This window comes from Syngnathus leptorhynchus, chromosome 10 (genome assembly GCF_054491065.1).
Source record: "Syngnathus leptorhynchus isolate UIUO chromosome 10, UIUO_Slep, whole genome shotgun sequence".
Classification (NCBI taxonomy): domain Eukaryota; kingdom Metazoa; phylum Chordata; class Actinopteri; order Syngnathiformes; family Syngnathidae; genus Syngnathus; species Syngnathus leptorhynchus.
The window spans coordinates 882,650-906,961 of record NC_141204.1 but is presented as its reverse complement, the minus strand read 5'-3'; the positions used below and the strand labels follow the sequence as shown (position 1 = coordinate 906,961).

At 42.7% G+C, this 24,312-nt stretch overlaps 1 protein-coding gene across 3 annotated transcripts in view; it reads left to right on the top strand.

Moving 5' to 3' along the window:
* The first annotated feature begins 6,386 nt into the window (after window positions 1–6,386).
* The window catches only part of inpp5a (inositol polyphosphate-5-phosphatase A), a 71,789-nt gene continuing 53,863 nt past the window's right edge, over window positions 6,387–24,312 (top strand). For 2 of the 3 annotated variants that reach the window (XM_085922280.1, XM_085922281.1), the window contains exons 1-4: window positions 6,387–6,944; window positions 14,585–14,626; window positions 18,417–18,517; window positions 18,721–18,808. In XM_085922280.1, coding sequence (XP_085778406.1) covers window positions 6,864–6,944; window positions 14,585–14,626; window positions 18,417–18,517; window positions 18,721–18,808 — 312 coding nt within the window. In that variant the 5' untranslated portion in view covers window positions 6,387–6,863. Of the gene's footprint in view, window positions 6,945–8,948; window positions 9,005–14,584; window positions 14,627–18,416; window positions 18,518–18,720; window positions 18,809–24,312 lie in introns of those variants that run through there. The other variant, XM_085922282.1, reaches the window with a different exon arrangement.

The following is a 24,312-nucleotide window of genomic DNA, read 5'->3' as shown; positions in this document are numbered from 1 at the left end:
GAGTGACTCACATGTGCATGTATGCGGAAGCGCACACAGTATCATCCCGATTGAAAGAATTCAATGGAATCTTTGTCACAGCCGTCGGGATTTTAATGAGTATACTTTAGCTTCAATGGATACGTGGTAATCATCTTATTAGAAAGCAACAAATAATGCCTCCCTCATTGGATGTGGCATGTTGTGTGTGGAAATGAATTGGGATCAAGTCTAAAATGAGTGCTGTGTCAAATTGATTAGCATAATGAAACGCCTCGATCACAACGCTGTAGCCCAACCAACATAATCACATTTAGTCCAAATCGAATGAGTCACGTGGACTGGAATTTATGACACTGGGAACAAAGGTGAACTAAGCCAATCAACAAGAAATATGTTGATCTCATTTTAATATGATGAAGAAGACTTGACAATTATTCTTACCATTGGATTCCACCAATGGAAGGAAGAGAAATAAGAAAATAAGGCTAAACAATCATATGTTGGTGTTTTCTAGTTTTCCTTTGTTTTTTTTAATTGGAAAACGTAATTCTCATTAAATTGTCTTGTGGGTTCTGATGGATTTGCTTGACAGGTTCAAGATGGTATACGAGCAGGAATTATACACCTTGAGAAACCTCAGCTGAGTCAGTGCTCCAAAGTTGTCCATATACTTGAATACTTTGTTCCCCGTGACAGGAGTTGTGAAAGGTTGATTGTGTGCATATGCAGGCCATACGTCTTGTAGGTTTGCAATTAAACACAAAGGCTGTCCATTTATGGCAAAGAGCAGTCACAGCGTCTGCTGGGAAGCGTCGTAAAACAGCCTCGTTGCTGAGAAACAAAAAAGATAGCGGATGGTCAAATAAGATGGAAGTATGCAAGCTGAATGCAAACCTAAGATTTTGCTAGGAATATCATTATGCAAGGTTTGGCTCCAGCTGTTCCGACAATATTGGGGCATGCAACGGAGATAATGACTCACTGGTGTTGGCCAAGTATGACTCATTTTATGACTCAAGAGCAGCACCTGTTTAAGTTCGATTTCAGAAATCTCAACCCGTGCACATTACGAATCATCTCTTTCTGGAGAGTAAGAAAAGGAAAAAGTCTGGTGGAGCAGCGCAGTGACCTAATGAAAAGTCAGAAAACAATTACCAACTCGTCTCGTTCTGAAATGCGATGTATTTCATTTTGGTAGATTTTTGATTGTTAACCTGATGGGAAGAGAAGATTTCCGAGGAAAATAGTAAATCATTTACAGTACATATTCATAATCATTTATGAAATGACATCTACCTGTAAATCAAACCACTTGCAAACATCATGTTGGCCAAAAGGTTTAGTTCGAGCTTCACATTCCTTTAATGAGGGTGTGAAGGGTTTTCATGACTTTTAAGTTGAAAGAGGGAGCAGGTTCTCTTTTGGATCTACAAAGCTGTGAGGGGCCCAGGCAGCTGTCACACAAACAGAGACATTGATGGAGCGCTTGTTTGGGAAGGGAGCACACGCACAGCTGCCATGGAGTTGTCACTCATGTCTTATCATCTGGACACTGTGGTCATTAGCCAAATCCACTACTGGTCCAAGTCTTTCAGGGGCCCTCAGCACAATCCCATTTGGGGCCCCCTTCCCTTTACCGTGCTTGACTACTACTGAAACAAGTTTGTATTGATGACAGAACCTCTTTCATTGTTTTCATATGAAAAATAATAATAAATCATGCTTTTTTTTGGGGTGGGGGGCAAGCAGGCAATTAGGTCGCTTTAGTCATTGAGCACAATTGATGCACTTGACAATTTTTACAGTACAACCTAAGCGAATTTTAAAACTTAGCTCTGAAGCCAATAACACTGACCCTTGACAAATGCCTTTCAACAACAGCAAAGTTAATCCAACACTGACGTCTAGTGGTCAAATTGAGTTATACAACCCCTACACTAACAACGGTCCAAAACGAAGGAGAAACTATTTTCAAATATATATAAATGCTGTACATAAATAGGATAAAAAAAATCCTGTGGCATTTACTTTGGCAGTTTGCGAGACTTGATGTCATTGACAGTTCCAAAGCAGGGCATGCATGCATGCAGCTGAATAAACAGTGGGAACCAAACAATACTACAATGGAGATACCATTTTCCAGGGAAAGTCAAATCAATAGAAACAGGTTTTGAATCCTCATTCATGGTGTTTTCCTTTCAATGCATTTCAATTCATTACAACATCAAAGAATCATGTGAACAATGCTCCATGATTGAAACAAGACCGTATTGTGTCTAGCACCGCATTCATATTTTGAGACCATTTACTGTGGAATTGCAAGAAATAGATTCAATTCAATAATCCGAGCTAAAATAAGATTTACTGGAGTGTTCTTGATTTATTTTCCCGTTCCTTCTATTTTTCTGACTCCTCCAAAAATGTGCCATGCGTGTTATTTTCTTCAGTTTTTCCCAAATTAAATGAGTTGTTGATTTACATGCTTAAACTTTGAAGGAATCAAATAACAATTGCGCTGCAAAATAGATTGGCCTCAGCAAGAATTTCTCTACTGCCCTCTATTGGGATAAAAGCAATACTGCAAGTGAATTGGCAGAATCATCAAGTTGACCCATTTCAACTCACACTCTCACTTTTTCATCGCTTGTACTACTTGGAACACCAGAGCAGGAACCGAGTGAGGTGCTTAGGAACATTCTTCCAGACTTTCCGCATTTGGTGACTTGGTGATGGCACGCTGCCTCCATACGAGGCAAATGAAAGATGATGCTCTTCTTTTAATTCCTACTCACTCGCTCTATCCATTAAAAAATAAAAAAGGGTTTTTCAATAGAGCAAAGTGATGGCATGGAAACCACTTCCGAGTCCAGCGGAGAATCACTGGTGTGAATGGTTTTCTTGCGTATGATTTGAAGTGTTTTCAAGTCACAAGCTTCCCACTTGACATTTTTTGCTCACTGTTTACAAGTGTAATTACAAGAGCCTTGTTTGTCTTGACTTCAGTCAAGCTTGTTTTATACTTTGAGTGTTTGCTGTGCTGCTAAATTGTTGGTTACTAGGAGACACTTTCCACACTGGCGCTAACCCCAAAACACATTGGAAGAGAAGATTCCGTTATGATTCTGTAAGTAAACATGTGCTGAGCCCAAGGTGGAACAATTTTGTCATTTTTCAGCCGGGCTGCGGTACCGCTTAATGCCAATTAAAGGCCTTTTCTGTTGGGACATTTATATAAGACCTGTGGAGAGAAGCACAGAGCACGGCTTGTTTTCCATTCTGGCACCAGACGTTTCCTAGATACACTCAGGCCTGTTTTCAGCACCTTTGGGAGATTTCTGCTCGACATGGATCCTCTGGGTTTATATTTAGGACAGACCTCTCATGACAGCTTGACTCAGAGGGTCGCTCTCTTGACTTTTTGCCACCTTCAATTGAAATGGATTGAGGGCTTCCGGTGAGCCAGGGTCACGCGCACAATTTGATATTTTTAACGTGAACTCATTCAGTGCCAATGACGTCAAAGATACCAACTGGGTTGGCAGTGACTGAGTTACTTACTCTATACTTTTCATCATCTCATAAACAAGGCCTACTCTTTACGGGACAAAAAAAATAAAGACTGTTGCTAAATGAGGTCAACAGCCACCTGCCAGTTTTTCAAGTACCACTGGTTAACTTGAAATCAAGTTGAGGTGTTTTAGCAGGCATTTCCTGACTGCTATTTGAAAGCGTTTCTAATTTCCCTGCTCCAGTTGCAGGTGATGAAAAGTGTCCCTAAAGCATGATGCAGCCCCCCCCCCAAGATGATGAACTGAGAGCTGAAGCCAGCTAATCCTCGCAGTCAGTCTCCCCTGAAGTAAAATGGGTCATCACCGAGCTCTTTCGGAAAATAACTGACCTTTGTACGGCAGGAACAATATGTTCCAATTTAATTGGTAAGGAGGATAAATGAGTTGGGACGACATTATAAAGCACGCAGTGGGAGCTCCAAAATAGGCCTCATCACAGTGGGATTCACTCTGCTGGAGAAATATGTCAGCAATTCAAGGGTACCATCAAAACACAGAGACTATCACCCAACAGAAAAAGCAGCATGGGCGCAAAATCATTTATTCATGGTCTGTATGAATGGTCCAGCAGACAAAAACAGTATCTGAAACAGTATTCCTTTGCAGACATTAGAATGGCAGATTATTTCCGGGTTTGCCTATTTTTAGACATGTCATTTTGAGTAGTTGTGACACCAGGGTCAAAGTGCACAGCTGCTTGCTGTCTGGCATTCCAACCCTTTTTTTTTTTCCATTTCCCAGAGTGCAAAGGGTGGAGTTTCGACGTGTGTGGAATCTCTTTATTTATGACACACAGGCATAGGCCCACCAAGCCATCCGCATCCATCCATCCATCCATCCACGGTGGTTGCATTTCCCTCTGGGATATCCTGCCTGGGACTAATGCTCTTGTATTTACTGACTGTTAAGCAACGTGCACATTGGCGCTACTGTTATCTGTGTGCACAGACTTCCATACGTATTTGCCTTGGTATTTTTAGGACTATTTCCACTTGGTCTGCCTACAAGCTGTTTAATTAGGACAATGGTGGAGGCACGCCTCCCTCCGTTGTCAACCAGTTGGCTGAGATGGTCGGTCGGTGGAGTGAAGCTGCCTCATATGATGACGCATAAACGTATAGTTGAAGTTGGAAGTGAAAATATCATATGGTCCATACTAAAGCGACTGAAAAGAACAACTGAGACTATAAAGGCTAAAAATACCTTCAGGTTTGTAATGAAATGGAAAAAACCCCAAGAATCAATAAATACTACAATAGATTTTTATTGAATTTTTATTTGAAGGTCCAGCCCTCTTCCAAATAAAGTCGGCAAGCTCTGCTCTAGGAAGTTAAGTGCTTGTTTCCTCGCTCTCTGTTCATTTGAAGTCAGTTTGATTTCAATTTGAAACAATGATTATCCAAAATAAAAGATTTGCTCAATCAAGATTTTCCTCACTTTTGCCCTTCAAAGAGAAAATGAAATCCATGCCATGAAAAGGGTTAAGTGATATTTTAAGGATCCTTTAAGCCATTATCAGTCAAATTAATAATTGTACTATGACATGAGCGCATACTCTGGCAGTCATTGCTCAGCTACTCCACACAAAAAGAGCCATGATTCATGAGCCATGGTTCAATTTGCACACATCAACAAAGTGGAAATATACCCAAAATGTTTGTCCGTCCATCCGTCCATCACATTCCACTGCACGAATGGGCCCAAAATATCCAATATGTTGACTTTTGGTAACTTCATCAATCCAGAAAGTTGAATGTTTGTCCTCCTCAGGAGCTCATTGTGCGCTTATCCGGTGTGTCACATCCCTGCCCGGAGCCGCTGACCCCCAGCTACCTTAAACTGAAGCCGGCTATTTTTATTCTCGGGCTTCCTTCGAATCACCAGGGGAGCTGGGATCATTCCGGCATGATGATCTTTAAATGACGCCACATGTTGGCTTTCACACGCAAAACCTGATGGGAACAATCATGGATTTCATGCTGCAAAATCTCAGTGACTCAACGATTGGATTGCATTTTTGGAATATGAATGCCACACACAATTTAGAGGTAACATTTTAAAGTCCCCTTCTGGAGGTTTCTCAGTTTCCCCCCAATGTTTTTTCTCCCAAGTTGCCCTCCTGGGGCTTCAGATCAGGGGATGTCGTTAATATTTGTCAACTGTGGGTAAGCGAAGACCTTTGCGACATTTCTGTGATTTAGGGCTACATAAATACATTTGCCTTGACTTGACTCTGAGCCAAGGTTTGTTTTTTGTGGAAGAAAAATCGCATGGTAAACCACCAAAACAAAAATCACAAAAAGTATGCGTGGTGAAATAATGCATTTACTGTGAAATAAAGTATGTGTGGTGAAATAATGCATTTACTGTGAAATCTAGCCTTGAATAGTTGAACACAAAACAAATGGAATTATAGGGAGCCGTGACTTATTCTGTTGTACCAATGGCAACGGATGGATGGATGGATGGATGGATGGATGGATGGATGGATGCACAGGTTGTTTGTACCTTTTTCCCTCTGAAAAAAAAGTTCTTCCAATATATCGGTTTTCACTTTTAAGTGCAAGACCATTGATTTTTCCTCAGAATAGATCAAAGTGAAATGTGCAAGCACAAGTGAACCGATGCATTTTGCAAAGCGTTCCACAATCTCCTGATAGCTGCAATCGGAACAAGTCCGGGAGGCGCACTGGAAGAGCGAGCAACAGCTGTTTGGTTGTTTGTCGTCGGCGCCCGCGCGCGCGCGCGGTCCCTTTAAGCGAGCGAGCGAGCGAGCCCCGTGTTTCCGATCGGCACCGTGACGTCACAGCAGTGCGGGACTCACTCACTCACTCACTCACTCACTCCAGGCCAGCCAGCCAGCCTATGGTTTGTGAAGACTGAACGCAATGGTCCTGCTTGACGAGGGAGACTTTTGCACTGTTCCGAGCAAGGGAAAGGCTCTCCCCTGAAATGCATCACGACCCACAGGCGCTCAAACGGAAACTTTTACGATGGATGAGGCAAAGTAGCGAGAGAAGCAGCAGCAGCAGCAGCAGAAGCAGCAACGAGCAGCGAACGGACCTTGCACTGCAAAGCGACTCCTCTCCTCGTTCCTGCTGAAAAATATGCTCCAGCCGAGCCACCTCATCCCCGGCTTCAGTCGCAAATTCCCCGTCTTTTAAGCAGCTGTCCAAGACGATCGCCTCGCCTCGCCTCGCCTCGCCTCGCTCCGCTCCGCTCGCTGACTGGCTGGCTGGCTGGCCGGCCGGTTTCTTTCTTACCTGTCAAGTTCCCCATCCAGTCGTCGAGCCACCTGCGAGAGAGAATATCATGGCTGGAAAGCTGACAACAGCGCAAGGCGGCACAGGAATACTGCTGGTGACAGCCAACGTTGGATCCCTGTTCGAGGATGTGAGTTCGTCCCTCCGTCGTTCGTGCCTTCCTTTCTTCCTTCCTTCCTTCCTTTCCCTTTAGCGCTCCCAGCGTTGTGCACGCACTTGTCTTTTTGCTTGACGTTTTCAAAGACGCGTTAGTCTTCCAACATTTGGGCTTGTCACGACTCGCGCATTTCAAGTCGCCCGCCCGACGCTCTCTCTCGCGAGCGAGCGAGGCTGTCATAGTTTTCAAACAGGCTCACCGAGCGGGTCTTTCTGTTGTACGTTTCCTGTTGTTTGCCGTGGCCCACTTTCACTCATTTGCTTGTGTGCCTATCGAAATGATTAAGATGTCAGACTGTCAGGAGATTCACAACACAAGCCCACGTTGTTTGGGTTTGACCGATTAGTGAGGCAACGCTGACAAAAAAAACAAACCCTCATCCATTCTTTTTGTCTATGACACCGAATCTTATGTAAGTGTTTGATTTGGATGCTAATGTGATGTCAAAGGATTTCCTTTGTCATTCATCGGCATTTGGCAAGTTTTTGGAGCAAACGGCAATATGGTTTGTCTTGGCCTCCAGCATTGGAGTGAAATCTTTCGAATTCAAATTCAACCAAAGTGAAGTCGTGCAAAACATCATAATGGCTTTTGCTTTTTTGGCTTTCGGACATAAACAACTTGTAATGCACACACATTTTGCATGCACTGATTTGGGAATGTTTAACTTCCGCTGTATTACATTGTTATTATTTTGATACCTTGACATCTTTTCCTCTTCTTTTTTTATGCCTTTGTATTTGAGTTTCCCAAACCTTTCAGTTGCGTTAGCAGTGTGTCTCCCTTTTGGTATACTACAGTTGGAAGAGTCCCCCCCCCCCCTCCTTCTGGCCTATAAATATCCCGCCTCTCAACTCAGCTTTGAATGTCTGGTGGATTTTTCTCCCCCAGACGTTGAAAATGGCCATGAGAGTTTGTTTGTGTTGGTTGGTTTTGTGTTCTATTTATAGCTCCTGGTGTGTTGGTTACCCCTTAAGTCACAATTGAATGAAGTCTTTGTAGAGTTGGATTCCAAATTTAGGTCTGCTCACGAGAAGTGTCATGTGAGACCCTAAGACACAAAGAGGCCATCTGAATTTGGTTAGAACTTCCTCGGATTTTATTCAACGAGACAGATGCAATCATTTGTGGACAACAAGTTATTTCTGTGCCGGACGTACAGAAGTCCAACAATTCCGTATTGACTTCTTCCAGATTCATAGTCAACTCTTGTGAAAATGTCACCAATGTGAGATGTTTCGAAATGCATGTTGAAAAGGAGAGCTACTCAAACTTTCAACTGAACCTCATTCCATGACTTCATTGTGATTTTTTTTGCGTCGTTTCTTGAACTCAATGATAAAGTTATATGATTTAAAGCACGTGCAAGCTAACTTAGTGTTTTCTAAAATGAATTTAATTTACTGCCTATGTTTGTTTATTTTTTTTTAATTGTTATTTGCCTAGTGACCATTTTCCCAATCTTCAAAATACTACATCGAGCCTGTCACTCAGTGCTGCCATTTGTTTCCTACTTTTCTTTTGTCTGTCTTTAAGTCACAGGAACATTGTGGGGGTGACCTGGGAATGTTTTGCCTTCAGAGGTAGTAGCAGAGCAGAGCAGAGCTGAGCCGATGCAGATGCGAGCGGGACGCCAACTCTGTCTGTGTAGGAGCACTGCAATGTGTAAACTTGAACACTCCGAGTTGAAAACAATTCTTCTCTTTGACCAGATGCTGGCATTGTCAAACATCTAGCGTAATTATGCCATTGCATCGTCACGGGAAAGCCCACAAGGTTGTGGCAAAAATACCGCTTTGCAAAAAAGCACGAGTCGGTGATGCGATGCAGTCCTTTTCCTTGATCATGCCTTCTAAGATTATTTGGTACATTTCGTCTTGCTTCACAGATGAGGGATAGAAAGCTTTGTTTCAAACAATAAACAGCAGGCCACACTAATGCATCTGAAATGATATTAATAATGATGATGATGATGTAGTACAACAGTTAAGACTGTGACTAAATGACCAAATGGAAAGATTTGTGAAACACAGGTGAGATGTGCTATTTTGGTATTCTCTGTGCCGCAGCAACCTTCAGCCAGGCGTGGCAGGCATTTCCCACAGTTGTGTCCAAGTTGAAAGGGTTAGATGAAAATCTCCATCCATAATATTCCAATAAATATGGAACTGTATATTTGAATGTCCTGCTTGTCATTTTGCAGCTCAGCTAACTTGTTTGTCCGTATCGTGGCAGAATAGTCCATGAGCCTGTTTTGACAGTTCACATTTGTTGAGTGAGCAAGGTGTAGAAAAAAAATCACACTTCATTGATTTGTTGGACGTATGTACAGTAGTGCCTTGAGATAGGAGTGACCCGGCACGTGGCTTTCGAGCAGCCGTTTGGGCAATTTGTTTTTTGGCTTTGACTTGAGATATGAGTGCTTTGCGGTGACTCAATTTACCTCACAATTAGGGAGCAATTCATCAAAAAGAGTTGTCATGCTTTAATGCCGCACCCACTTGAAGTCTCATGTCAAACTAAACATAAAACAGACAATTACATCTCGTGTGTTTGAGTCAACCACAGTTTGGCCTTAGCAAAGTCCGCATGGCTTGATTCTAAAAACAAACAAACAAAAAAAAGCAAAATGTCACTTATTAGTTTGTCTGCACGACGGTATTAGACTGCCCCCTGGTGGCCAAGACGGGCACACCAGTAGGAGCAGCACAATGAACTGAATTTCAGCAATAAATCATCATCCACACGCTTGATTTCTTTACAATCTATTTTATTGTGAATACTTTATGTTTAAGAACAGTATATTTTTTTTGTCTTTAAAAACAAAAACACATTTTTGTTTCTTTCGTGGCTACTGTCAGTGTTACATTTCTCAGAAAAAAATGCAAACGGAAGAGTTAATGTGCAGTACAATTGACATCAATTGTGCCTTTAACGCCATGAAAACATTGAAATATGCATGAATCCAAATTTCAACGCATCTATCCTGTGTGTTTTCCTTTCACTTGTCTTATCAAACTGCTCTTTGCACTTGGTCTTCCCCCAGCAACACTGAATTTTCCACTGTGAATAGCTCCAAACAATGCAAAGTCTCTCAATCCCTATTTTTATATTTTACCTCTGAGTCTCTCTGTCTAAGGCTAAAAATAATGTGGTTCTGAAAATGCTTTTATAGTCATTCACAATTTGCCTCCGTGGGGAGGGAGGCATTATGTAGCCAAAATGATGATTGTTACGTTTTGCATGTGTCAATGTGTTGAGAGGCTTTTGAAAGACTTCACACTTGGCCTAGCTACACACATAAGCGTGGCCATTTGGCAGATTTGCCATTTGGATGTCAATTCATCTCGGACTACCTGGCCAGAAGAAGAACATTTGACAAAGAAAAGACAGAAAGGAACTCATTTGCCATTAGGGTCTGAAAAAAAACATATATATCGGTCTGTTTGGCCTGTATTTGTGAAGTACGGTTGCAAACCTGGTCAAAGTGCTTTTGTAAACGTCCGTTTTAATAAGGCTGTATGATAGAAACACCCGTCTTTCCCGTGTCACGGAAGCTGTGTGTCATTTGAAGCTGTCCAATTCACATTAAACAGGACAAGTTTTTTTTTGTTTTTTACAAGGTCTGCCATCTGTTTGGTGCATCTGGCTTGTAAAGTAAGTGGAAAATGATGACTTTGTTGTGTCAGCTTCATTACAAATCACCTCAGAAATGGTGGCATAAGGTTTCCCACATCAGATTTGTCTTTGTATATAAAAAAAAAAAAAAGAATGAATAGCAAGGTTGCTTTGTGCTTCTTTTCTTGAGTCACATTGGAGTCGATTTGAATTTTTTGTCACGATTGCTATACGGATTGGTCGGCGACCAGTTCAACGTGTACGCTGAAATAAGCTAGGACAGCTTCCAGCACATCTGAGACCTGCATAAAAGGCTTAGGTGGTGTAGAAAAGGAATTGAGACATCATTGTTGAGTATATCATCTGAATGTTTTTTTTTTGTTTGTTTTTGTGCCATTTCATGGAAGAAGAAAGTCTCCATTCTCATTTGGTATGTTATTCCTCTTTGTAATTGTAAATAAGCGTCTGACGCATGCAGAAAATGTGATGTCTGTGAAAGAGCGTCACGCAGAGGCAAAGTTCCTGTCCCAGAGCAAACAGGATGCTGTGTGCATGAGAGTGATGTCAGATAAGAATAGTTGACAGCAAAAAGAACAAAAATTGCATTAAACTGAGGGTGATAGACTAGCCAAGATGGGAAGTAACTTCAAATTTCCTCTGCTGTGCACATATGAAGAAACACTACTTGTCTGTTTGTTTTCGGGCCCTGAGAAATCAGCTCAACTTTGGTCCGGAATGGGGTCACTTCCAACCGCTGACCCCAATCATGTTTTCCTCAGTTGATGAATTATGTTAGTATCCTGCCACGAGTACAACTCAAGCTGAAAAGAAACTGAATATTTAACATGAATTGGAATTCAGACTCTCATTATTATGAATAATGATGTATACGTTTAGAGAATAACAAGATTCCTCATGAACCCAAGTGAAAGTCACGAAGGACACAAACAATTTGAACAATGTGAAATCAACTGTTTGTACAGTTTGAAACTTGCTGCTATTGTTGTCCTAAAGTATATTAGTATTTGCTGCTGGAATATCCCTCAAGCAAAGTTTGCTTCTTCAGTGTGTTGTCGGTCAATGCTTTTTGCACTTAGCCAGAAGATGATCAACTCATGGAATTCTTCCTCAGCTCAGCCATACCTTTTGAATTGTTATGTTCCGGATTGAATTCTGACTGCAGAGGCATTGCTGAAGACGGACATTGGAATAGCTAAAAAAAAAAAAGTCTGTTGTTGAGTAACACGGCAGAGGTGTGAGTGGGAGAGCTCAAACGAGTCAGATACTACAAATCACTGGCACAGCTCTTTTCCATCCTGCTGTGGATTGCGCAACACCGGCCAACCGCAAGAGATGCGATGGCATGGTAAACATTTTGGACGTCCAAATTGAAAATCCTGCACTTTGAATTGTAGTGAGTTTCCCCACAGTTTTGCTTGCACCCCAGAGACATTCAGCCACGGTGCTTTGTTGTGGCTGTTGTAATTTCCTGTATTCTGATGACACATCATTTACACAAATCGCAAGCGACTGCACACGAAAATGGGTGTGTGAAGCTGATTTACTGACACACACGTCACTCCGCTACCGTTTGCATTTTGCACAATATTTCTTTGACGCTATGGTCGCAAGTGCCATAAAATTGTTGTTTTTGATGGAGCAACAGTCCAATTTTCCAAAGTCAAAATGATTATTATTTTTTAAATCAGACCCAACACCAATGTTGGCTGCCCGCACACTCTGATTTAAATCATCACAACCATGACTGAAGTGATTTCCAATTAGTTTCAATATGTTCTGTATCGTATGTACGGATGAGAAAATCTGATCCTAATTTGATTTGATTGGACTTCCTCTCTTTATGAAGATGATAAAACAGTGAGTCGACACTTGATTCACCCTTGACAAAGTGACTTGCTCATGGAGACTTGAAGGTTAACACTTGATACATTCCCATATTTGACATGATCCCACCTTTGGTGCTATGAGGGTTCTAATTGGCATCTATGAGGCATTTCTCAAAGCAGCAGGAAGGAATGAACATTTGCGTGGGACAATTCTTCTTTCGAGCACTTTCAAGGTCCTCCTCCATACTTTGGTACACGATGTTCCTCAAGGAGGACATTTCCCAGGAGCTTATCTCATCTCTGGTGATCCCTGTGGATTTGTTCAAATGCATTTTAATGAGCCTCTTCGGATTCCCGAACAGCGCGTGAGTGACGCTTCTGCATCCGACATTGCCGAAAAGTTGCCGTCTCTCATTTTGACGATTGCCTCTGAATAAAACATTGAAAAAGTTGTCACAGCATCCAATCAGTTTATTCCTGTAATATTTCTTCTGCTGTCCTCCTTCTTCTAATTTGCTCCAGTGTCCTCCAATCTTGGCAAGGTATTTTTAGGCAGCTGCCGATGCCTCTGAGAGCCAATGACCTTGTTTCAAAAATGTCATTTACATTCTCCACACGTTTGCCTCATTCCTCATTCCTTTTGTAAATCCAATCCATCACTTCTGTTTGATGAAGAGAGAGACATCTGAGCGTTGGAACATATTTTGTTGTTGGAGCTAATCAACTGTGTTTGACAAAGATGATGAAGTTCTTTCACCCCGAATTCACCAAAATACATACAGCACATCTGGCTCCAGACTTTGATTTAAGTAGGCCATTAAGTTGGAAACATGAGGTCGAGAAAAACTAGGTGGCTGAGGGTGCCAGAGGAGGAAGTGGAGGTGTACAGTCTTGGGATGCCATGGGTTTATTTTTACCTCTTGGAGTGGAGCCTCGCTCTCTAATTAACTGCAAATTACATCCTGATAAGCAAAGCACCACGGGTAGGCATCCAAGTCTCCAAAGACGAGTGGCACTCAATGGCTTTTCTATTCCACGGCCTCGAGCTGAGCCTCCACGGCGAGGTCAACATCTGTCCCACCGAAGCTGGGTCAGCCTACATCTGAGCAAGTACTGGGAATCTGTGGGCCACTTTTCCCTCCTGACAATTTCCGGGCCGTTTTCTGAGTTTGATTCTTGCGAGGTTCATGATGAATATTTCTTTCAATATATCTCAGTCGAAACATCATTTGACTGGAAATACGCCGCTCCTAACCACAACGGGCAAGTAGCGTACAGTTCATGCGCACCGACTTGATATTCTCTGGCACTTGACAATTTAGTGAAAGTAAAAAGTGGTCGGTCATTCAGGTGATCACTTTCTTGTTTAACATTTGTATGACTGGGTGTCTCTCTTCTAGTTTTCCCCTCCATTTCTCTTCCTCTGTTCATGTGACTAATGACAAGGTCCAGCGCTCATGTCCTTATATAGAGCTCCGATATGCGCTGTCGGATCTGGCTGAAGGTTGGATGATGGTGCTTGCACATTTTCAACCTCATCGCAAAATGCAGATTGATTCTTTCTGAACGGATCTTTTGCGAGCTTTGGCGTGATATCCCGGCCATCTCTAGCTTTCGTAAATTTGTGGTCTTGCTTCAAGCTCTTACCTGCGTCACTTTTACCTATATTTGTGCAACTTACAAGCAAGCAAGCATACTTTGATCATTCAAAGACATCTGGAGGGTTTGACATAAGAGCTCACACACACACACCAAGTCATGCATTCATGTATACACAACTGCCGCTCGTCAGAGCGAGTTATGGACAGAGGAAGATGTCTCCTTAAATGGTACAGTAGACAGCCCAAGGCCCTGCCCTGCCCTGACTCGACTCTTTTCCCGTTGTACAGTGGAAATGAAGTCCGCTTCTCAAAATAGCCTTTTAAAGTGGAAAGAGAGAGGCCGCTATGATGATACAGCCCTAGCAAAATAAGGTCAAATAAGCTTGATGGCTTAACTTGACTAGTCTCCATGTTGCTTTTTTTTCCACTTTGCCACCAGCAGGTGTCTTGCCTGTCAAAAGAAATCCTACACGATTCCCGTTGGAAAATAACTTGCATCGCTTCATGAATGATGATTTGATTGACCGTTTGTTTCTTCTCCTTGCAGCCTGACAATCTACAGAAAACGTGGCTGAAGGAGTTTTACCAGGTACGTATGACTGACCTTGACGCACGTGTCACACACATGGAATTCAAACACCTGGAAACTGTTAGATAGATATATATAGGGAGACAAATTGCCTCCTTTAAAATCCCCTGATGAAAATGATTTGCTCCAGAATTGTGTTTCCATGCTTACAAGTGGTCCCAATGCTTTTCCTATTTCTGTTCTCCCAAATGGATTGAACAAGTTTGGACTGCAAAGCAAATGTAAACCAAGGTCCCCATTGATTGTGGTCTGACTCACCTTGTACACACAATACTTGATTGACATCACTCTATTTTGCCTTAAGTGTATACACCAATACCATCTCTCAAGTATCCAAATATTGCCACAGGAAAATAATATGGAGACTTCTCACACTTTATTTTTACTCCTTTTTTGTATTAGTCCCAGTCTTTCACATATTGCTGCAGGGTAAAAACATTTGCCTCACATACATTAGAATAATTGGATATTGCTCAGTGCACACACGCTAATTATACATACAGTCATCTTTTTACCTGTCAAGCTTGCTTTTGCTTTGTTGTTGACTTTTCCCGCCTATTACCTATGTCATGTTTTCACCACGCAAACTGCATCGTCGAATGAATCCCATCAAGAACTGGAATGCCGACTGTAAAATAATTCATAAACATCAAGGGAAGTTTTGAAAATGTGTGACACAATTGAGCACGCTCAACCAGATATCATATGAACATTGCAATATGTGAAATCAAGTATAGTAACTGTGTCAAGCGGGGCCTTCTGCTCAGCAAGTCAGTGGATTGCAACGCCTTGCGTTATGGGAGCAAGCTTACACATCTTAGAGAAAAGCCTAACATCACTTCATGTTTGCGTAGTGGGGGGGGAACGCACGAGAAGAGCACGAAGAGGGAGCGTGAGGTGAGGTGAGGTGAGGTGAGGTGCGGCCTGGGTGATTCAGGCCGGCCTGCATGCCAGCCAGCCAACCAGCTCTGTGCTGCTGCCGGCTGACGTCATGGAAAAACGCATGACTCTCAACTTGTGCGTGGTGGCCGGGGGAAAAAAAACAACAAAAACCCTCAACGGCAACTCAACGAAAATGAAATAAATCACCGTGGTCCATGCATGCACAATACGCTTATTGTGTCCTCTTACAGCTGTATCTGTTCTATTTTGGAAAAGAAATTGGGTGTTTCGTGAGAGAGAACATTTCCCGTGAAAGTAATTCAAGCAAAAAAACTAATAAAGTCTTGATTACAATGTACGCTGCGGTCTAAAATGAGCATGTTGATATCATTTGGGTCGTTACCTCGCGGCATAAACCAAAATTGTTTATCCAGGATCAGATTCGGACGTGCTGCGTGCGGGTGGTGGGTGAGTTTCGGTGACTGTCATTTCTCAAGAATAGCACCAATTGAATATTATAGATAATTGTCAATGTTAAAATTGTAAAAAACCTTTGCCCACTCCACTCCTGACAAGTAGTGATTTTGGAGGTACAAGAATTATGCCTGGCACCAGCAATTTTGAAAAAGAAAAGCAATAGACAGGGTGCAAATGAACCAGCATTATACAAGCGGTAGAATTTGACAAAGTGATCCCAATTCATTTGAATAGCCGACGCGCGGCTTTGCGCGGCGTATTTTCTCCCGCCAAATAAAAGGTAAAACAATGAGTTAGGTCTGACTTTGAAAGACAAGTGCTTAAAAGCTGCTAGATGCAGTTGACATTCAATCCACGGTGACTGACCCGGAGGCCAATAAGGAAAGGCTTGCTTATTTTCGACGTGCCCTCTGAGGTTCCTATGCAACGTCCTGGAAAATAAACAAGAGGAGCTGTTAAAGTGGCTTTTATCGACTTGCAACTGTAGCAAAGGTCAGAGTGTGCCGCCGCCCTGTTTAAACCTCAGCTGCTCCTCCTCCCCATATTGATATAGTACTTGGAGTCTGGCTGTATATGCCAACTCAGATAAACTGAGGGAATTCCTCAGAAGAATGCAACTCCTTCACTTTATGACACAGATAGGTGCAAGGGCTTCCTTAGTGCCTTTAACAATGCACTGGTATCTATGTATCTATCGCTTTTACGATGGAACCTTTTTTATTTGACATTTATATTTATTTTTATGATTGTTCTTTATAGTTTATCATTTGTATGTATTTTTTATTGATTTATTTTTATTTTGCAACAGTGGAAAGTCCTGTCCTGTATTTGAAACGATTAAGCGATACATTCTTCTTAGGAAATTGATATCGTTTTTTTTAGTGGAGAACTTTCACCCCCATGTAAAGTTAGGGGTGATGCCAATAATAGCCTGTTTATGGTCCTTTTCTTTTTTTTATCTCTCCTCCTTGATTTTGATGAATTCATTCATTCATGAATCAATCTTCCAAAGCGCTTCTCCTCCTTATCCGCTTAGCGTGCTGGAGCCAACCCAGCAGTCTTTGGAGGATGTTAGGCGGGGCGGGGTACGCTCTGAACTGGCCGCCAGCCAATTTCAAATTTGGATGAATTGTCAGACCTATTTTTAAAAGAGGCGGGGTGTTGTGTATCTAAACAGGATAGGATACTATCGCCTCAAAACGGAACCGTGCTTTTACAACATAAGCCAAGTCAGACTGAATATTCCGATTGTATATGTTGGTTAAAAAAAATACAATCAATAAAAATGGCTCGGTCCTTGTGTGCAAAGGCCTTGGGTAAATGGAGATCCGGCACTGGTCTAGTAGGGTAAATATTGATTTGCATTGTGCCACACTCTTGAATAGTCACCCGGCCCAAATTTGCATTGTCTGCATCATCACAGGCCAGTGATTGTGCCGGGTCTCCACATTCACTTCGGAAATGTCCAAATTGCTGAGATATGTGTGTCGAAGGTCACCGTGTTGTGCTTTGTGGTGTTTTGAATATTCATTCAATATGTTCAGATTTGACAGCACATTTGCATTTGACACTTTTCAAATTCACCTCAAATGGAGTCCACGTCAAGTCACATTCTCCCCTGCTAATAGGGAGTTGCAAGCTTCTTGAGAATGTGCCCTTTCCCACTTAGGCCCGCTAATCTTTCCAACTTTGAGCTGCTTTCGGCCTTCTCGCTCAAGAGGCAAGAGGTTGATGGAAAATCCATGGTGTTATTGCCATACGTTATTTTGATTTGATTGGGCCTGCAGTGAGCATAATGCATTGCCGAGGTGAGCTGCCTGTGAAGTATCAAGAATGGCTTAGGGTCCACACAGCATTTAGAGCTTCAGCAGCCACAACATTAGTGACATTGATGTAAAGCCTCGCCTGCCATCCGTCGGCCGACCTTGTGAGTGCCCGAGTGCTGTAAATCACTCTGTGCTATTGATTTTCCATTAGAGCTCGGCCTCTCTGCACACCTCACGCGGCATATTCACAAACACTCAAGTGTGTCATTTCTTTTCCAAAATGCATTGGTAGGCGTTCCCACAGGTTGAGATTCTTGGTTAGCATTCCCGCCATGTTGTTGCAACAGTAGCAAAGCCGGTGTTGGTTCAGAGAGGAATACCTTCGGACAAATATTGACATAGGAGCATCGGTCGCACCCTAATGTACATTCATTCGGCGCCAGAGGCGAGGCACATCCCCAAGTCACGAGAGGTGAAAGATCCGACTTGTGCTTGGCCGTCAAAGTCACTCAGTAACTTCTGCTGTTGTGATGGAGGCACTTGCTGTGCTTGGATAAAAAACATTCGAGCATGTCATCATAGTCAAATCTACATTTGATGCTTGTGCCTTGGCAGAGTGACGTCCAGTTTTGACGCCTTCTTCTTTTGTCTCTCCGTCCTTACAGACAGTTCAGTCACATAAGCCACATTTCTTAGCTGTGCACTGTCAAGAAGTGGGTGGGAAGAATTATGAAGCTTCCATGTCACACGTGGACACTTTTGTCAAGTAAGTAGAGTCGTTCACAGTGATTTCCAGTATTTTTTTTTTTATCTGCACACTTTTGGCATGAGAGCACAACATTTGTCTTGAAAAATCCAACCCAAGTTTGCACAATATTGTTTTGCCACTTTTACTGTTGGTTGCAGTCATAAATGGAGCGGACAACTCTCTCCACTGCTTGAATGACACTTTTGTCATCTTTTGACCAGAGAGCTATTGTCCAGTGATGCCATGAAGGAGTACAGCAGAGCTCGCGTCTACCTCGATGAAAACTACAAGTCCCAGGAACATTTCACGGTAAGTCTACAAACACAACTCACAAATTTCTGCTACTTCCAGATCCTTAACATGTTCTGATGCACAGATTGTAACAATATTCTACAACCACAAGGTGGTAGTAGTGCTTTGAGAATAGATTTTTGCCTGGCCTAGTTCACCAAGATGTTTTTCTCATGACACAGATCAAGGTGTATTTTTGAATGTATTCATTTCCCCAACCGTAAGATATTTACCTGCTCTACTTTGTTTCATTTTCTTCAGGAATGTGTCATTTGTCTTCATCACTATTTCATTTTAAAGAGTCAATAGCACAATAATGGCTTATTGAAACTATCTGTGAGTGAATATGTATGTTTAGATGTCCAAGAAGTGAATCCAATTGACGGGAACTTTACAGTTAATACTTATCATATAACAACAGTATGAATATCGCACACTTTCAATACTGTTCAAATCAGGTGGCCTCAGTTGCACACAAACATAACAATGTACAAAACTGTAGGAATATAGCCATAAAAATGAAAAATAAAATCAAGAAAAATGTCTTTCGAACCCCAAATGTAGTGTACATTTGTGCTTTTCAGAGGCTCTCTTTGTCCTCTTGATGGAGCCAAAGACTCAAACTAGCTGGACTGAGTGAGGATTTTTTTTTCTTTCTTTCTTTCTTTCTTTCTACTATCCAATAGCCACTATTGTTAAGACATCATGGCTTCAAATATGGTTTATGTTACATTCAAAGGCAGCCTCTACTCGACACGAGTAGATTATGTCCAAAAAATAGCCAGATGTAGTTACTTTGGTGGAAAACGTGGTGAGATCACATTGTGTGCGTGTTTGTTGAGCTGTGTGTGCCTGCCGGCCGGCCGGTCGGTCAGTCGGCGGGCCGGTGTTTTCCAACACGTTTTCAGCATTTCCTGCGCGCTTGGCTGCATCTCCACAAACGCTCATAAATCACAGCACCCGCTGAGTCACATATGCTCTTTAAAAGAATATTACAAACGCTGGCCTTTTGGAAATGTAATTATGTGCCATTTCCTATATCCTGGCATTATGAGCTGTTTATTTAATAGTGTTTGTGTATAGATTAACCTTTTTGTTGTCTTTGTATTCTCATCAAATAGAGATCAGGGTTTGCTCTCGTCTCAGATGGAAAGAGAAACACGGCACGCCGCGGCGCGGCACGGCACGGCACGGCGTGACGTGTCCTTTCCGTGATGTTTGGATTGAAATTCAGGCAACAGTAAATATGAATAGACTTGTGAGTCTTCCTCACACAGGGCTTGCCATTTAGCCTCAAACACATCAGTCCTATTTGTTTTCTCAATCTTCGATTTCTCTCCTCGGTGCTGCGGGGATAATTGTTTGTTGTCTGTGCCACCTGTCCATTTTCACATCATGTAAGTGGGAAGTTTTCCTGGCTTGTCGTATTCCATATGCAGTTGCCTGGTGTTTTAGGAAGTGAATTGTTTGATTGAGTGCCAGTATGGAAATGGAGCGAGCGGGTGAGCCAGTGTGTGTTAAGATAAAGGTCAGCTTGTTTATTTGCTGTGTGTCGTGTGCGCAAGGGAAGGCCTTTTTCACTTGGATTGACACATTTTCAAATGTGAGCTCCATTATTGCCACAACACCTGATTTCCTTATCGTTAGAAAAATGGATTTTTTTTTTCTAGTTTGAGAACATATTTATTTTTATAGGCTATCATATGCAACACATTAGCAGTACAGAGAGCAAAAATTTATTTTGATTCAGTTAATAATCTGCTCCGTATCACGTTGGAAAGTAGGGAAAAAGTGTTGATCAGTTTTCAAAGTCAAAGCAAAGGTTTTATTCTGTATTTCATGGAGAATGCCACAAATAGGAGAATATTTACTGTTGACAAATGAAATTTCAAATTAAAAAGGTATCTAAACAATTAATCCCTTATCAAAAATCATCAATTACTTGTCAATTAATGCACCTCTAATCTCATTGTAATTGTATTTCCTCCCAATCCTAGACAACTCAAAACTAATGTCATGTAAATGCAACTAGATATTAATTCCTAAAAGATAAAGCACACACCACGGTGGCCAAGATCTTTTGAGTGACACGACTCCCCCCCCCCCCCCCCCCCCCTACAGCTGGGAGTGGACGGTGGGTTTTACAACCCGCGTTAAGGTATACAGCAGGTAAAATGTCAATTAGAAAGGCCTGCCCTGATAACTCAACTCCCAATCCGCTTGTTCTCGGCCATTAATATTTATAGTGGGCTCGGCCCTGGACTTCCATTTCATGTCATCTGAAATGATGTGCTGTAATGTCTCCCGATGTTTTGGACGTCTTAATAGTTGCACGGCACAGCACGGCACGGCACGGCACAGCACACTGACCGAGAATGTCTCATCAAGTCCGGCTGCATCCTCTACATTGGTGTCTTCAAGCTCACTTGTTCCAAAGCATTAGAATGGGAAATTAAAGGCAACTGTGGTCTGCAGGACAGGAATGAGAGCAATGACAGAGAATAAATCACCCTATGTGGCTTGACTGGATACAGACGATATATCCTCCCGTGCTCTGTGTGTGTGTGTGTGTGTGTTTGTTTTTGTGTGTCTGTGATTGTGTGTGTGCCGTTATCAGAGTAATAAACAGAGACTAAACTGATACCTCTTAATCAACTATTTAATCAATCAGTGGTTGGGCAAGACTTCTTTCATTCAATTTGTGTTGATGGACGCATAAGAAGAAGGATGTTTAAAAAAAAAAAAAAAAGAATGAAATGTACAAAATCAGAACTTCAAATCTAAAATTGAATGCACTATCAATGTGTTAGTATTTGTATTCTTGGTGGCTGTTAAAGAGTCATAGAGGAATCTTTATTTTTAGAATACTGTAATCAAATATGAAAATGAATGTGTATTCCCTGTCATCAAAATCCTAGGCATTTGAGCAAATGTTATTTTTCGGCTCCTTGCTGTAAAAAAATAAATACAAATACCAAAGACATTTTATTGACGTAGTCTTATTGCGTATAGGAGAGTTGAAAGAAATAAAGTAAATGAAGTAGTGGATATTTTATTTGATGGCTACATGGTCCTCAGCACATAATAATCCCCGCTTCAACAACAGATCTGTCAGCAAATGCCCGTAGCTCAGATTCACTCGGCTCTGGAGGTGAGTCCTTAATTTTGTTCCAGGCAGCGTGCTGTAATGCAATCATCGCTACCGCCTTGCTCAGCTAAGAATTTATGAACACTTAGCGTCCCTCCCTCCCTCCCTCCGTGCCGGCCGCCAAGGCCTCCTCCGTACAGTACGCCTCAGAAATGTGTGTCGCTTGCATTTATCACCTTTTTAAACAGCATCCTGTTCTATTTTTATGGTAAAACAAAACTGTGCTGCGTGTAGAGATTATATACAGCCCGGCGTAAGAGAGAGTGGGGTCAAAGAGGGGGAGTCCCTGTGTACACTCTGTTGGTTTTACACATGGAGGTTAACTAGCAGGAGCTGCTCTTCCCCCCTCCCCAGGCTTCAGATATTGCAAACTAAATCTAAGTGAGCTCTTATTTCAATACGGTTAAGCTGAGTAGCTCTGTAATATCGCTAAGCAATAACTCTCTCGGACCATCACTCATAGGTTCAGACCAGACGTAAGTGCGTATGGCCGGTGTCAAAGTGGAATAAACACTCATGCAAACGGGCGCGCTATCACACTTCCACTCATGACACCTTTTGAGCAACAATCCATGAATCTGCCATCACTTGAGTTATGCCCTTAAGGGAGAAGGAAGGCATTGACTCTAAAAATATTTCCAGAAATGGATATATAATGAATGGCTACCAAATAGACAGCACGGATTTGAATCTCTGCTCCAGCCTTCCTTTGTGGACTTCTTCCGGTGCTTGCTTCATGAACCAATTGTTGTATTTTTTGGACCCCTCAAGGTGGCAGCGTTGGTTTCAGCCCATTGTGCCATCCAGAGAAGTCCAAAAATGCAACCTAATTTGAAGCTTCATTTCCCCATACACAAAATGGCCACAAACGCGCGCCGCAAACTCCACCGATAATGTCCTTATTGCAGAAAGAGGCGGAGCAGTTTGCTCCTTGCTCGCGCCCCATTATGATGTGTGGCCCCCTCCATCCCATCCCATCCCGTCCACGGAGGGTGCAGAGTGAAGGTGAGCCTGTCATATCGATCTTTTTAGTGCTAAAATATGAGCCACTTTACGCCGCACCCGGATGCAGTGATGTGAAAAATAATAACTCGGACCCAAATTAAAAATATTGATTGGTTTGGAGCTGTTGAGCGCAAATAAACACCATGTGAAGGATTTTGATTCCTTCCCCCTTTTACGTGGTTTCCCGTCCGCTGCTTTTTCCCACCGGCCCAGTGAACGGGCCGGGCCGGGTCGGTGATGTCGACCTCGGCATTAAATTCTGTCCAACCGTCTTGTTTTTGCTTTGGATTATAATCCTAACCCATAAAGCGCTGGATTCTCTTTACCGACCACCCCGGGCACAAATCAAAAGGCAACCATCTCCTCCTTGATGGCACTCAATAATCCAGCATTAGTCCGGCTTCATTGGGTTATCGCTCTCCTTCACGAGTCATAATTCTTTGTAGATCCAAGTATGACTTTTTTTATGTTTCTCAGTTTTAACAGATGAGCTGACACGGAGCCATCAAACGGTTGGGAAAACAATTGCCACAAGGTTAATTTTATTGCTTGCTCCATGCATTCGTGAGCAGGCGGCAAGTGTCCTCTGCCCCGGCCCTGATGAATGACTGTGCCGAGCGAGCGGGCGGGCGGGAATGAAAATGAAAGGGTGGGTGGGTGGGTGTGTGTGTGTGTGGGGGGGGGGGGGGAGGCCAAACCCGCCGCCACGCCGGTCCCCGCCACCCCGCCACCCCGCCACCCCGCCACCCCGCCACCCCGCACCTGGAATTGAAATTTTTCCGACATGCTCAAAATTGCTATTCTGATATATAAGAGAGGTGATGTTCCAATTATTCTGATGATAAAAGCTTTCACGTCTGTTGCATTTGATGATATGGCTTTACCTCATCCATCCGGAGAAGGTTAATACCTGCACACTCTCACATTGTCCACAGTCTATAGGAAAATCAACTCTTTAGTGTATCTAAATTCCGTGGTAATACTTGGCAGTCCGGAGCCGTAGCGCCGCTATTGATTGTCCGCAAGGACGTTTGTTGTGTTTGGAGGCCAAGCGGGGATGAAAAGATGCTCGCTGGAGTGTGGAGAATCAGGCTGAAGCCGTATCTGCGTCTGGCTGCGCGTGCTGACAACGGCGAGATCTCCAAAGCTCACGTGGGTCTTTTGCCATCAGGCCTCTCCACTCCATACCGTATCTGCGTGTGTGCGTGTGGCACATCTGATATAGGGCTCTCATTAGCCAGCGTACATATCGATCCACGGTGGCTATCGCTGCTTCATTTGCATGGCCCGCCTGACCCGGGCAGTAGCTGGCCATTATATTCCCATTAGCTAATCTCTTTGATTTCCATAATCCCCCATCTATTGAGAG